At 39.7% G+C, this 15,923-nt stretch overlaps 2 protein-coding genes and 1 long non-coding RNA gene across 7 annotated transcripts in view; 1 reads left to right on the plus strand and 2 right to left on the minus strand.

Annotated features, from left to right (window-relative positions):
- Nucleotides 1-15,923, minus strand: part of LOC307216712 — a 427,955-nt gene that overhangs the window by 209,144 nt on the left and 202,888 nt on the right. The window lies entirely within an intron of this gene.
- ANO3 (anoctamin 3) overlaps nucleotides 1-15,923 on the plus strand; it is a 241,881-nt gene that overhangs the window by 203,310 nt on the left and 22,648 nt on the right. The window lies entirely within an intron of this gene.
- Nucleotides 21-12,821, minus strand: MUC15 (mucin 15, cell surface associated). Its single transcript, XM_079971062.1, has 4 exons — nucleotides 12,364-12,821; nucleotides 5,258-5,997; nucleotides 3,347-3,502; nucleotides 21-281 (listed from the first exon to the last, which is right to left on the minus strand). The coding sequence occupies exons 2-4, from the start codon at nucleotides 5,952-5,954 to the stop codon at nucleotides 115-117; spliced, it is 1,020 nt and encodes a 339-aa protein (XP_079827188.1). The 5' UTR covers nucleotides 5,955-5,997; nucleotides 12,364-12,821; the 3' UTR covers nucleotides 21-114.

The raw sequence follows: 15,923 nt of genomic DNA on the forward strand, positions 1-15,923 counted from the left end.
ATATCACACACACACACAAAAAAAAAATCTTTCAAACCATTTGACCTGATCTTTAAACGCAAGAAGAAGAAACCGTGGGTGTGAGATGTTTTGTTTTGACACAAGTTATTCACACTACTGTGCTGAAGGTTGTGATGCGGACATGTCATTCATTTGAATTGCATCATAGGGAGATTCTTTGCTGCTCTGGGCTGCTGTCTCGTTGACTGTTGTAGGGCTGTAGTATGACAGATTTCCAAAGCTTGCACCGTAAGGCTCAGACACATTGTCTAGTCGTAGAACTGCAAAATAAATGTAGACAGATATTTATAGGGTTCTGAACAATGCTTGCTTTGAATAGAATGTTGAAAAGGTCCTTGAATGAGTTATTTTATCTCAGGATGCATCTGACTAAGGAAGTATTTCTACTCTTGCCAGTTGTAGGTGTTGGGATGTGTATGGAATGAAATGAGATTAAACATCAAGCTCCATACACACTTGCTCATGTGTGGATACACCCATGGCTGGAAATGTCATGTGTGAATAATTAATACTGAGAAACAGAATTGGAATTGCTTCAAGACTCTAGAGCGACTCAGCAGCAGTAAATCTCTCTTTTTCTTAGGTGACTAACATAACGGTTTGGGATATAAGTGTGGCTTGCAAAAGCATTTCCATTTTTTAAAAGAGTTTAAAATATAATGTCAGAAGTATGAAAATAAGGCCTTGATCAAAATCATATAGTAGTCAATGGGAGGCTCTCTAATCACTTTGACAGACTTGAATTTTGCTACAAAATGCAGCTATTATTTTTATCCCACCCATTTCCCATGAGCTCAGAGTGGCATTTTTAGTCTCACAACAATCCAGTGAGATAGGATGGGCAATAGACAAATAGATACTCTCCAAAGGCTGACCTGTGAGTGCCATAACTGAGCATGGACTCATAAGTGTATTTACCACTTATACATATCCAGCTATCTAACTACCTCACCACACTGGCCAGGGCATGAAGTTTTCAGTCAGTTATTATGGTGCAAGCAACAACCATCCACTTTCAAAAAAATACAACACAAACTTGGCAACTCCTTTCCCATATATTTTCTGTCATGCTCATCTTCCTCCATACAGGTGTTGCTGAAGCACTATATTTTGGCAACTACAAGTCTCCTTCTCCTCTAACCATTATAGGGGCTGCTATACAGGACTTCCTTGCTCAGGCCAAGAAAACGGATGCAAATGAACCCTTCTAGCTTTGTAGAACTAATCTATGAGCAGATGTTTCTGCAGCATGTTTTTTCCTTGGTCCTTACCTTGCCTGTAGAGCTGGCTCAGATGTAACACTGACCCATAGCTTAGTGTGGTGAGAAAATATGACCATCTCTGGCTCATGCACTTCCTCTCCTTAATGTCATCCAGACCTGACACATTCTAGTTAATCATAACTACAACTGAACAGAGGCAGCCTGTCCAGTTTTGCCACCTGGGGGGAAATGGGAAGATGTTTCCCTCCCCCCCTCTGCTGCCTCACTGCTGAAGCCTTTGTTTACCTGGGTCACACAGTGGTGGCTTCCAGTGAGTGGTGGCAGCAGGGGTGAGTGGGGCACCCACAGTGGTGCTGCCCAGCAGGATTCTGCCACCTGAGGTGGTTGCCTCAGTCTGCCTCCTGCGTGGGCCAGCCCTGCAACTGAAATAAGCCAACTTAAACCATAGTTTAAGATCAACCACGGTTTAGGTTTAAGATGCTAAACTGTGATTAATATAAAACGGAAGTAGTAGGTCCTGACCTTTCATCATAACTTCACCAGAAGGGGGAGGAAACATGTGAGCCCAAGCCTCTTGCTTGTTATACTACATGATTTAGCATTATACAGGTAGATGCTGCACTTCCCATAGAGTGGAAATCCAGAGGAATGGAGGAAAGAAAAATGCCTGATCTTTTCTAGGTGCTAAATCACTGGGGCAACCATCACAAATGCTTTCCTTCTCCCCTGACTAAAAGGCAAGAAAGAAGCAAGATAAGACAACTTTAGAACTGGAATCCACTTCTAATCAATTGATTGAGGTTCAGAGCCTCAAATAAACATGTCAAGATAGCTAAGAGAAAGAACAAATCATTGTTTCTACACCTAGCCCTAAAGGGGCCATTGAGCTTCTCCTGTGCTGTTTAATGCAAGTTAGAAAGCAGAATAAATCCATGTTAAAACTGAATGTTTTAATACAGTTAATATGGGTTTAGCATTGAGTTGTCAAAACAATGCAGGAAATTCAAATACATTTTTTGTGTCATGTGATAAAATATTTGGCATTTGAATACTGTAGATAGTTTGTTTCTAATGGTTGTTTATTGCACAGGAAACGACCAAAAGCAAGAGCACATTAATTTGGATTTGGGTGTAAACTAAAGTCTTCAGAGACATCTCCTTACAAGAATTTATACTGCTTTCTTTGCTTTGATGTGTCCAGGTTTGTGTTTGCGGAGCAGCTTGTAACAGCATTTTATGGACAATTCTTTTCTCTGAACATATCATTCCGTAGCCTATTGTTACAGAGAAGAGCTATCTGCTTCAGGAATAATGTAGATTGATGCCCATTAAAGACTTCATTCTGACTGCTTTATTGCTGCTCATAATTGGAGAGGGCATAATATCACCAGTAATGTGATCCAGGCATAATGTGCCTGGATTTCAGAGGGAAAATGTGGACATTTTAGTGCCACAGTTGTATAGATAATAGAAGGGGGATAACAAACCTAATGAGCAGTGTTTCAAGTTTAGTTCTGAAACATCATGACAGAGCATTTTTTTCTGGTAGTATTTTACTTTAAGGAAAATTAAAATGAGTGTATTTTGAGCACGAAATCTGCATTTGGTAAGGGAAGCCAACTGAATTTGTAAATTACATTTTCTGCTTCTGCAGATGTCCTTGCAGTTTGACCACAATAAATGCAATCATGTAAGCATGAGAACAGTCTGGCTTCCCTTCAAGCAACACAAACAAATAAATCTCGTTTTCCTACACAAATGTGGATAGCTGGGTATTGAACTGCAATGTGTATAAAGTGTTGATGTTGATATGTTTTCCTGTAGTATGGATTGTGTTTTGCTTTTATTACCTGCTTCCACTGAAGCATGAGTAAAAGCATACATGCAGAATCATTTGATCCCTTCCTTCCTGCAGTCTATAGTTTGGGTGCCATTTTTAGCTGAAAATTCAGTATTTGAGTACCTACTTTGAATTCCAGACAATTGGTATGTTCTCAGGATGATCTCTGTGCTATCAAAATCTCAAAGCTATCTCAAAACGATTACAATAAAATGAAATCTGTGTGACTATAATGTCTCAGTTCGTTTTGCTGTTTCATTACCTGGATCATTCCTCATGTCATCATAAAGTCGCTGATGTGCAAATGAGTCAGTTTTTCTCTTCCCACACATGAAATAGCCCACCAGAGAGATTAATGCACACCCTAGAATTGCTCCTACTATTGCACCAAACACTACAGCTCCATTACTACGGTTTTCTGAAAAACAAAAACAAAATGGATTTTTAAGCAAACATATAACTTTCACAAGCAGCTCTGGAAAATAATCCCTGAATGTTAGGGGTTTGGGGGCAGAGAGAGACTATATAGTCATCCCAAATAATGACTGGCAACTGAGCAAAGACAAAATGTTTGGATCCCTGATAAGATCTGAACATCCAATCAGAGTTTATGATCCAAAACATTCACTTCTACATATAACTCTAAGTCATTTTAAAGAAACTATTATGAAAACAGTTTATCATATATCATTTATTTATTTATTTATTTATTTATGATATTTTTTTCTTCCCCACAACTAAAGTTCTTTTGATAATGTAGATAGAATTGTCACAATACAACATGAACAACAGAATTGCAGTATGAAACACAGTGCAGGGCAGATTAAGGAGTAAAATTAAATGCAAACAAGACTTAATCTGTTTAGTAAGTAATAAGATATTCACACATCTGTCTATCTATTCCACTTTTTATACTGAAATTATTTCCTGTCCATCAGAATCAGAAGTATAGGCTGCACCCATTATAGACTTTTTGTGTGAAAAAGAAAATGAATTTATTATATCTGGGTTTGAGGATTGAAGAAAATATTGGTTTATAGAAAGCAAAATTGTTGGGTGCTATCTCGGAGCAGATGTTTTGGATAATTTAGATGAAGAATCAGAAGTTCTCTTTTTTCTTATTTTACGCTTTCCTTTTTTCTCCTTCCGGTTTGTGTTGTTATTTAGATTACTTTCTTTTATCTTTGATAAAAAGATATTGGAAATTTGATTTTAACAGTTGCATATTTTCTTTCCAACTTTAATAACATCTAAATGGAAAAAAGAAGTGTAGGCTGCATAGTTTGGTTACAAACTTTATAGCACATTTTATACCCTATATTGGTATTTCTGTTGACATATTCTTTATAGCAGCATTTGGATTGTGGGGGATAGACATTGTCAGAACTCTGAAGACAAGTTGGAAAATTATGAAAGCAATGTTCTTTCTTCAGAACAGTCTGTACAATCTGCACTAAATAAGCTTTTCTTCCCTATAAACAAGGACCACGTGCAAAAATAAAATAGAACTAATGGGTGGTATTCAACTTAATCTTATAAAGACTAGACCTATGAAATTAATGAAGATGACTGTTAGCTCTATTAATTTCAATGAGTCTACTCTGAGGAGAACTTAGTTGACTATCCTTTCTTGGTGCACTGATGTTCTTCAGAATTAGTTCACTCAGACATAATGCTACATTGAAAAATATGTTCTTTTATTCCAATTTTACCATTACAATGGTACCTCGGGTTACATGCGCTTCAGGTTACAGACTCTGCTAACCCAGAAATATTACCTCGGGTTAAGAACTTTGCTTCAGGATGAGAACAGAAATCGCGCTGCGGTGGCGCGGCGGCAGTGGGAGGCCCCATTAGCTAAAGTGGTGCTTCAGGTTAAGAATAGTTTCAGGTTAAGAACAGACCTCCAGAACGAATTAAGTACTTAACCCGAGGTACCACTGTATTAGAATGCAGTGGGAGAAAAGAAGAAGAAAAGTCTGTCTAAGGTCATGTAAATGTAAACTAGAATCCTGTCAGGTTTTTCTTCTGCAAAATGAATAGTTCAACTTCTATAACTCATTTTAAAACTGAGCCAGCTGCAACAGTGGGTCTAATAATATTTATCTACTCTACTCTGGATGGACTACCAGAGTAGCTACTATTATTGAAATATTCTTGAAAATTAAGGTACCTTTTTGGGGTTCTCTTGCTTCTGCAGACCCATCAGTAAAACTGGAGTGCAGACTTGTGGTTTGCAAACTTATCCATAAATCTGGTGTAACACTGTTGATCTTAGTACCTGGTGACATGGTTGATGTATTTGGCATACTACTGGTAGGATGAACTGTTATGCCATCAATTTGAGTTCCATTAGAAGAGACTATGGTGGTAGAACTGACATTATAGTTGTCTGTGGTAGAGTTGTTCAATGCTTTCTCTGTTGAATTGATATAAGTTGTGACTGAATAGTTTTCAGAGATTGTGAACAGGCCACTGCTGACTGTAGGCATCTCTGAAGGAGATGATGTTCCATTGATTCTTGCAGAAGTCTGATTTGAATCTTTAGTTGTAAGATTCAGCTGCTGTGCCGTTGAAGATAGCCAAGTATTAAGGAGTGTCACACTGCTGCTTTGGGTACTGCTTTCCATCACCATATTTTTTGTTGTGTTGTCATCAGTGTCTGTTGGTGATGTAAGAGTTACAGAAGGAGTTCTTCCAGAAGTTACAGATTTAATGGATGATTTATTTATAAATATAGTAGAACTCATGGTTGTGTTATTTAAGCTGCTTGTAGTGGCTGTGATACTTAGCGCATTGACACCAGCATTTCTGGTTGGTTGCAAGTTAGCCAACAGCAAAATGAACATAATTTCTTCTGGGATCGTCATTTTCCCTCCACAGGTATGATACTTATTTCTTGATATGATGAACCTGTAAAAAAGTTCAGAGTTTATATTTATCTTTATATTGCATCTTTTTTATAAAAAAAAAGTCACAAAGATTCACTCAATTGAAGATCAAAATTAATAAATACACAAAGGATATCTTGCAGTTCTCATTCTGGTTGTCTCAGTTGTGGCCAAATACTAGGTTTCCCCTTTTATAAACTTGGTGTTTTCATGGTACGCTATAGACCAAGATATTGGAGGGTATCCCAATCTTCTGTGAAAAGAGTCAATGAATACATGTGGCTTACACTCAGGATCTGACTGACTCCCATATTTGGGGCTAAGAAGGAAACACTATGCAGGTCTAAACTGCCCAATTACAGTACTCGCACAATAACAAGTTTAGATGTGAGTGAGAAAAGAGCAGTGTGTTGTCACTCCCAGTCAGCTGATGCAATTAATGGCAGTATGAAGAACTGGAGTTACCGTCACTCTGCTTGTTCCTTGAAAAATTGGAGTCCCAACTACTAAATTCAACACTTGTCTACTGTAATAGCTTTTTCTCAAAACTTTGCAATTTAAGAACACATTTCTCTTTTTCAAGATAGCAGGATGGTTTGGTCTTATAGACAAGGCCTAATAGCTGTCATTATTCTTGAGCTAGACATAGGGTCATCTTATAGGAATGTATTTTTAAAATGTATTGCCTTTCTCATTGCGTATTATCAGAAATTGTTTTCTGTAAGATTGGTTTCTCTTGTCCGAACTTTCTGACAGCACAGCTAAGGGACAAATATATATATATATATATATATATATATTTTAAGGAACAAATGTCCTGGTCAGTTTTCAGATCCCATAACTGTCTAAAAGAAAAATCACTTTCCTCAGCTACCTTTCTTGTTCCAGTACATTCTGGTAACTTTTTAAATTTGGTGATACTGGGGTAAGTCTATTCAGTGGACAGAACAGATTTGTTAATCACTCAATTTTGTGAATCACACAATATTGTGTGATTAATGCTTTATTGCATCATTGCATTTCATGAATTATCTTTCCCCTTTTGTGGTCTTGGCAGAATTGTGCTCATAAATTGTTTTATTCCCATCAGGCAAATTGCCATAGCCCCCCTACTTACATTACTTGTGTGAGGGCTATGCATGTATAGGAGTCCTATTCACTAAAGTACACACATGGAGCCTGGATGTTTGCATGGGAAAAACCTACGTTCATAAGGTCCCATTGGCAGATGTTTATGCTCAAGACAAGGACCTCAGGGGAAAGAGAACAGCATGATATGAGGAACAGGGATGAAGGGATCTTGTATCTCCTCTTAGTTAGGCACCATGTCAACTGTACAAATTGGTGCCTGTTTCCCAAATATGTTGTATATGCCACAGGCAACTTCAGTCAAATTTACAAAATAAAAAATCACTATTTTTATTTGCTTGTAAATATTTTGCCCACATAGCTGAATATAAAATAAAAGCAGATTATTTGCTGCAATTACTTCGTTCAAAATATGGCTGCAATTCTTGTGAAATGAGTCAAGGCAGAAGAGACAAATCATTATTTGGCTGATTCCCCACCCTGCATAAGTGGCAGTATTCAAGATGTAATTAATCTGCTTATCCTGAGTTACAAGCCCTCTGACTGAATGAACAAAAACATTTGTCATACCTTGTGACTGCATTCCCTCTCCCCCCTCCCCCCCGCCCGCTATAACCGATACTTTAAAGAACCACAGGAAGCACAAATAAAACATCGAGTGAGCTTTTAGCAAGCTCTCAAATATTCCTTTCTCTTCATGGCCATACTTGTTGTTTTCCTTTCTGGCACAACCCGCTCTGCTTTCCATCAATAGCCATTTCATTACTACACAAAGTGAGTTTTGTCATTTTTGTTTTTATTTCACCTTGGCTGTAATTTGAAACCCCCACAGGAAATTACCCAAAGTTCACTTAACTAAAGCTTTCATTTACAGGGCATGATGCTGAAATCGCTGTACTTGCAACACAAAAGTCTCTCTCTCTCTTTTTGTTCCATCCACTATAATTTTCCACTTGGAAAAAGGGGGACTCAAAAAAAGAGAAATAGTTGAGTTTATTTTTAGTTATGTGTTTCCCAGAAATCCTTTCATGTGTAATAATAAACCGGTTTCTTGTTCTTTCGTTTAACATTTCTCGGCATGCGCATGCCCGCAGATATAATAGCACATACACTTAGTGGCAAAAGCTGAAATGCAGGAATCAGCTGATCTGGCTTTTGTCCTTTGCTTCTAATTTGAGTTTTGCCTCTTTCTCTCCAACAAGGTTGCTTACAAAGGGCCACTTTAGCACCCAGTAATAACTTAAACCAAAATAACTTCTTCTTTTTTAAAGACACTGATGTTTATCATTTCATTTCTCTGTAGCACAAATTCTTTATGAACAGGTGGAACCCTAATTACACCTCATTCCCACCAATGGCGTTCACCATGGGAGGAACCTCCAAGTTCACAGGAAGTGAATCAGTGAATAACAATTACTGGTGGGGAGCAGCAGGAGAGAAGGGACTATTGCCTTCACACCATGCTTACAGCTTCTCAGAAGCATTAGATTAGCCATTGTAGGAAGCAGACTGCTAGGAGGACTTTTGGGTTAATCCACCAGGACTTCCCTTATAGTCTTATGGGATCTTGCTAGGCTACTTTTTAGTAGTGATTTAGTGTGATTACAACCCCAATGCTTCATGTATTTGCCCAATTTACTGCTTCTCCATGTTTACTGGTTCTCTCTCCCTTTTGTTTAAAAGAGGGGTGGTGGTGATGGCTGCTGCAGTTATTATGAGATATGAGTTCTCAACTGCTGTGGTATAATTTATTCTTCAACATATTCAAATATATTGTATCCAATTAACTTTTACTCAGATTACGCCCATTGAAATTAATAGCCATGGCTAATTTGGGCCCATTAATTTCAATGTAAGATTAATTGAATTCAGCCCATATATTTTTCCATGTATAAGATGCCCAAATGTATAAGACAACCCCCCCCTTTTAGCCCACAATTAAGAAATTAAGTTGTTTAGCTTTGGGGGGGGGCGGGGAGGTCATTTCTGCCAATCGCTCACCCACCTGCCTGCCACTGCCAATCGCTTGTCACAGTCACTGCCAATCACACACCTCACTGCAGCTGCCAATTGTCTGCCCGCTCACTGCCACCAGCAGCTCATCCACCCACTTGCTTCAGCCGCCAATCGCCTACCCACCTCACCACAGCCGCCAATCACCTGCTCAGTTTCCTCAGCCACAGCCAATCGCCAGCAGCCCTTGCCACAGCCACCAATTACCTGCCCAATCGCCGCTGCCAGTCTCCTGCTGGCTGCTGCCATTAATCACACACCCACCCACACCCCTCTGCATTAACTATCCGTGTATAAGACGACAGCCGATTTTTGCCTTATTTTTTTTAGCAAAAAGCATCATCTTATACACAGAAAAATATGGTATTTCACATTTGCCCTGATTTTTTCCTTTCCTGCTGAAATCTTCCCACCTTGAAAATTATGGACCTGCATTTAGGCAGCCTAAGTTGTGTGCAGGTTTCCAGCCCTAGTTTGGATTAAATTTATGGTAATATGATATGCATGGATCTCATGTCCAATAAAGACTGTTAATATCTCTCTAGCCCCATTTATTTAATTGGTCTTCCTTTATCTTTAAAACTTACACTGGATTACAGCAGTAAAAATATGCAAAATACATGCCAATTAAAAAACAACACAAATCAAAATTCACTAAAAGGTATTTCTAAGTTAAGAAATTAACATTAATTACCAAAGACTAACCCTCACTATAGTCAGGTTTGGGCTTTGGTGAGTCTCATAGGAAGAACATTCCAAAGTTCTGGGTGTCACTGTGGAATCTGATCTATGTGTCCTTGCTTCACTGAGCATGAATAGGGACTATTAAAGGGAAAATTCAAAGCAGATGTAAATGATGAGACATTGAGGAAAATATGAATTCTCGTGAATTCAAATAAGGCATATGCCAATTAGAGTTTTGATTTATGAGAGCCAGCCACAATCATATATCTCCTCCCTCCCTCTCTCTCTTTCTGTGGTTGTGTGTGTCAGTTAAGGCACACCCATACCCAAGCAGACTACAAGGTCATGTAAACTACTAGGATTTTGTAGCAACTGCAAATAGTTTAGAGTCCTATTATCTTTGCAGGGTATACTTTATACACAGTAAGACTTCACTTAGCTTTGCAATAGCAAAATCACATGGGTGACGGTCATAAGATCCCTTCACATGATACTTGTTTGATGGGGCATCATGTAATCGATAGGATTGCATTCTGCCTCTAGCCTTGCCCTGATAATTCCATAATCTCATTGGCCCTGGCCCTGCTATCCACATATTAAGATGAGATGCAGAAACCTACGCAAGTGGACTCCTATGCCCTGGAATGCTGCTAACACTTGCGCACTGGCAGAGCTGTGCATTATCAGGGGTGTGGTGAGAGGTGTGGCCAGGCAGCCCCTTTAAGCACATGATGCCTCTGTAAAGAGAAATTTCTCTGGGTATCTTTCCTCCATCTGAATGACTTTGGGCATGGTGAAAAGAGAGGTGGCGCTTCCTGCCTCTGCAACACTCTGTCATCTTTGGCATGACACTTTCACACTTCCTGCCCTTACAGTGTAAACTTACATATCTCCTGGGCATAGAGGTGAATTTTTCAATCGTTAAGCTATTGTAGAAGGAGAAAGTGGGAGACACTCACTCTCCTTGTACCTAATTCACCTCATTCAGATTCATAGCCACCAATGATTTTTGTATTAAAGCAGGCATGTCCAAAGTTCATTTCAGGGGCCTAATTTGGCTCACCGGTTGGTTCAATTTGGCCACTGTGGCTCAGCAACTTCAATCCTAAAAAAATGGTCAACAGCTTTGGTTGGCCCTCACAGCCCTTCACTTCATCAAATCTGGCCCTCTTTGAAAAAAGTTTGGACACCACTGTATTAAGGTATAATGTCTGTGAACCAGCAGCCCTGCTCTCCACAGTCTCCCGCTCCCCTGAACCAGCCCCAAACCACAATATTAAAAGCTGTTTTAAATTTAAAACATCATCTGTAGTTTGGTAATGGTGGGGTTACCATGTCAATAACACACTGGTGCAGCTATCATGCCTGCTGTACTTCCTCTAGTATCATTATTCATAAAGGATAATAGTAAGCATGAAATAAAGTAAGTTAATGACCTTCGTACTTATATTGCGTCTACATATTGTCTTATATACCTTGGTATTAGGAACGGGTGAATATGTCAATGTCATTTCCTCATTTTTCCAATCTTAAATTCAGTCCTCTAGATTTCCACACCAGTTTATGAATTTTTGTATTAAATTAATGGCCCCATGAAAATTCATCAGTTGCAATGTAAATTTCTAATATGCACATTGTAATGCAGGCTTCCCTAGTCCAAAGCATTATTATTTGTTAATTTCACTACTATGTGAATCTTTATGCATGTGCTATTTTAGCATATGCATTTTGCACATATTACTTGACTTTGAGGGCCATATTGCAAAATTCAGAGAAGCGAACATTTCAAAGTTTCAATTTCTGTATTGTCCCAGAAAGTGCAAACTAGGTAGCTTCGTCTTTAAATGTGAACTGAATTTAATTTATTACCCCATCCCTACTTAGTATGTTCTAGTGATATCATTTAGCATATGGCTTGTAAAGGCTAAAATGCTACTTGACCATAATTGTTTGAAGACTTTTAAAAAAAAAAATCCAGTCCAATCTCACTTTTTCTACCCCATCATTAACTCTCATTTGTGGGGCAGAGGAAGGTGTTTTTCCAGATAGTTCCCCCTCTCTGCGTTATACCAATGCTTAAATAGGAGAACTCCAATAATCTAGTATTTCTTTCCTGAGTACAGGTGCAACTTAGCCAGTGTATACATTCATAAACTACAGAGAAGTGTTGTCTTCTACATGCATTCTGTGCAAGTAACTGCACATGTTAAAGATGAAATACTAACTTTGAAACTTTCAGAAAGAACAGCAGACATTATAATGTTACTGAACAGTAAAAGGTCATTTGGGGTAGTGTTTATATACAGTTAACACATGCTAGAGTTTATCACTTTGAGAAATACTGTTATTTAAATTCCTTGAGACATGCCTCCTCTTGCCCACTGCTTAGAAGTGAAGGAGAGGGGGAGACGTTGCAAGCAGAATGTAAGTTAAACGCAACTAAGAACATATCTTCAGATCTGTGCCAGGCCAGGGCATTACCTGGCCGATACAACTGTTAGTTTCTAACCTGGATCACTTACAGACAGAGACATTTTTGAAGAGCTAATGCAAGAGACTAGAAAGATCACTTGGTGAAAACCATTAACTAAAAGCCACTTACCTTTTCGGCTCAGCAGTAATATTTATGAAGTTGTTGAAAAAACTCTCCCCCTACTTGGAGTGCAATAAGACTAGTCTGCTGAAAACTGTGCAACGCAGGTAATGTAAACGTGTCAGTGTTGTGGTGGTCAGGAATGCACGGTAGAAACGAAATTAGGTGGGGCTGCATTTCTCTGAGTGTAATAGAGCACCTGAGAACCAGAATGACCTGCTTCTCAGCTGTCTTGTTGAGACATAGCATTAGAGAGATCATAGAATTCGGAGCTTTCAGGATCAAGTGAACAGGTCATTTTGTTGCTGCGGGAAAGACTACCAGGGGCTGCTGTAAGATGAATGGTTTTTAGGAGTTCAGCATTTAGGTTTTTAAAAATATACATTCAGTGAACCGTCATTATTTTATAGGAGGCTTGTAGCAATTTTGGAGGGAACTTTATTGCTACTCAAAATGTCCCCCAAAGCTGAAGTCCCGAGAGATGTGAGTCAACATACTTTCTCTTCTTAAAGGGAAGGAATGAATACAGTACTAAAGTATTAGGAACAACAACAAAAGTGTTGCCAGAGACTTAGCTAACTTGCTAGTGGCATATATCAGCTTCTGATTTAGAGGGCACTGTCATTAAAAATTCTTATCTACATTTTGTAAGCAGAATGAGAAACTCATTTTCTAGTCTTCTGTAATGCTAATTAAAAGGTTAATTGAAAGAAAGGAAGGAAGGAAGGAAGGAAGGAAGGAAGGAAGGAAGGAAGGAAGGAAAGATCAGTTTTTCACTTTATACTACTGCACTAGCCTGGAGGTATACTTTATGGCAACAGTATGGCATTTTACTTCTTGCCTTGTAACCTGCTCAGGGAACATGTCGATGGGCAGCCCTATAAATCTGCTAAGAAAACAAATACATAAAACTTTTAAGTACATTAAATTGTAACCTGTAATCGTGGGGTAAAAGTTTTATTTTTAATCCATTAACCCTGAATCCCTGTCAAAATCCCCTCTTCTAGACAAGAATTAATAGTTCACGGACCCTGTCATCTTTTGCATATAATCACCCTTTGTGGTGATTGTATTAACTCTTGTGGTTCTTGAATTAATTTACAAGGCCCTTAACAACTTGGGTCCAGGATATTTCAGGAACTGCCTGTTCTCGTATTTTATTTTATTTTATTTTATTTATGTCACCCTTCATCCAAGGATCATAGAGTGGTTTATAATATATAAACACAATATATATATAATAATAACAGACAAAACAATACCCCCACCCTATAGATTGATTAATTAGCCAAAGGCCTAGGAGAAGGTTTTCTCCTGGCACCTAAACACATGTAATGAAAGATTTAATGTAATGCGGATTTGAAGAAAATGCCATAAAAACCCAGAAGCATGTGGTAAGTATCTTCCTACCCAACCCTTCTTCTCCCGTCTCCTTGGGCTTCCCCTCCTCAGCCCTGCTTCCAAGACTCTCCAGAGGGTCAGGGGACTCTCTTGAATGTGGTGGGCTACAGCAAGGAAGGCTGTGGTAGGGGAGAAGATCATCCAAGCTGGGGCTGAGGCACCTTCCGTGAGCAGAACCCAGCCTGAATGCCACAGCACACTCAAATTCAAAGGGTCACTTGGAGGCAGGGCTTGGAGACAGGGCTGCAAGTGGGAATAGGAAGCAGAATGGCCACCTCCTGCTAACCCTTGATCAATAAATCTATAAATATATCGGATCAGATGTAGCTCCCAGAAACAATACATCTATTTCTTGTGTGAAGTGGGTATACATTGTGCCAGGTAACAAACTGATCTCACCAAGGTTCTGGTCTTTGGGCTGCACTTTTTCAAAGTTCTCTGTTCTGCTAATATTTTGAGACAACATCTCCTGTGCCATTATATCAAAAAGAGGGGTGTCAATTGCTTTGTTTCCAACCTGCAGTTCTTGAAAGCTTTGAGGGTACTTCAAATAATTCCTCAGTGCTTTTGTTGGTGAGAAATCCATGCAGGCATTCTCCCATGGCCATCTGAAGTGCTATTAAAGGCAACAGGATGTTGCACGAGTGCAGGGACTTCCATGGGCACAGCCTTTTCCAAGATCAAGACCTTCATTTCTTAAAATGGAATGTTGTTCACTACAAACGGTAACATTGTGGAGGCAGTGTGGTGTAGTGGTTAAGAGCGGTAGTCTCGTAATCTGGGGAACCGGGTTCGTGTCTCCGCTCCTCCACATGCAGCTGCTGGGTGACCTTGGGCCAGTCACACTTCTTTGAAGTCTCTCAGCTCCACTCACCTCACAGAGTGTTTGTTGTGGGGGAGGAAGGGAAAGGAGAATGTTAGCCGCTTTGAGACTCCTGAAGGGGAGTGAAAGGCGGGATATCAAATCCAAACTCTTCTTCTTCTTCTTCTTCGTCTCACTGTGCAACTTAATGGAATTGTCTCCTATTTCCTCCCTGGCTGGTAGACCTAGACTCCTGACAGGAAGCATAATTCAGGTTTACCTGCTATATCTAATGGACAGTAGATCAGAGAGCATTGTCCTAGAGTGGAGATCACAGCTGCTGCACGCATCCTCTGGCCCTGTTCTTGCCATGCTGCCCAGAGCTAAGCTATGGATTTCTTAACATTACATACCTCAGACAAACCATGAGTGGTAAATCAAGAAAAAACCTAGGTTGCAGCTTAGCTACAAACCATGAGCCTGGGTTGGGATATCATGCTAAGCCAAACCATAGCTTAGTCCTGTTTAGTGCAATAGCCACAGAGCCAGGGGAGTGCCCATTGCCTGCTATCTTCACTCCAGGAAACCGCATGGTTCATGCTAGGCCATGATTTGGCTGAGTGTTAGATGTGAGCTGGGTCTTTCTGTCACCTAATCCTTGCAAAAATAGGGAATATATTCTGGGTCTGTACCTGAGAGATTCTGTAGGGTGGAGTAAGGGATTGGATTGGAGAAAAGCTCATAGATGTAGCTTCATGCCTGATTAGGTTTCATTTTGTCCTAAAACTTGACAAATGACAACTGTTGGCTGTGTGTGTGTGTGTGTGTGTGTGTGTGAGAGAGAGAGAGAGAGAGAGAGAGAGAGAGAGAGAGAGGGAGAGCGAGAGAGCACCAGTCTGGATGTTTCTCATCTAGGTGTAAGAATTACACATTAGGGAAGCAATGGGGAATCTCAGGCCTGGAAGCAAAATGCTGTCCTTCAGAGCGTTCTATCTAACCCTGGCTAATCCCTCCAAGTCACAGGCCTTACTGTCCCTGCTTCCCATCCATAGCAGCCAACTCCTAGGGTCCAAGGTCCTGTCACCCCTGCAATAAAATATTTGAGGAGATGGGAGCCCCATTCAAATAGTGTGTGTGTTTGCTGCATCTTGTGATCAGTTATGTAAGGCAGGGCTTTCTAGGGGGCATCACATATTTTATTCAAGTTTATTCAAGTTTTATTCAAGTTCCCATCCAAGTATCCCCCCCCCAAACTGAAATCTGTTTTAATGCTTCGTGCTTGTCTGAATGGAGATTAGTAAAGGTGTGGGTGTGTGGAAACTAGCCTGCTGCATAAAAGTAAAATTAACATGGTCGCTTTGCTCAT

The sequence above is a fragment of the Podarcis cretensis genome, assembly GCF_951804945.1.
Source record: "Podarcis cretensis genome assembly, chromosome: 1".
In the NCBI taxonomy this organism is placed as follows: Eukaryota; Metazoa; Chordata; class Lepidosauria; order Squamata; family Lacertidae; genus Podarcis; species Podarcis cretensis.

What these genes read in the sequence shown, in the direction of transcription:
- MUC15 (XM_079971062.1), bottom strand. Translation starts at nt 5,954, where the DNA reads ATGACGATCCCAGAAGAAATTATGTTCATTTTGCTGTTGGCTAACTTG. An exon ending in AGCAAGAGAACCCCAAAAAG is followed by an intron (nt 3,503 to 5,257) that starts GTACCTTAATTT and finishes TTTGTTTTTCAG; the next exon opens with AAAACCGTAGTAATGGAGCT. An exon ending in TGACATGAGGAATGATCCAG is followed by an intron (nt 282 to 3,346) that starts GTAATGAAACAG and finishes TTTATTTTGCAG; the next exon opens with TTCTACGACTAGACAATGTG.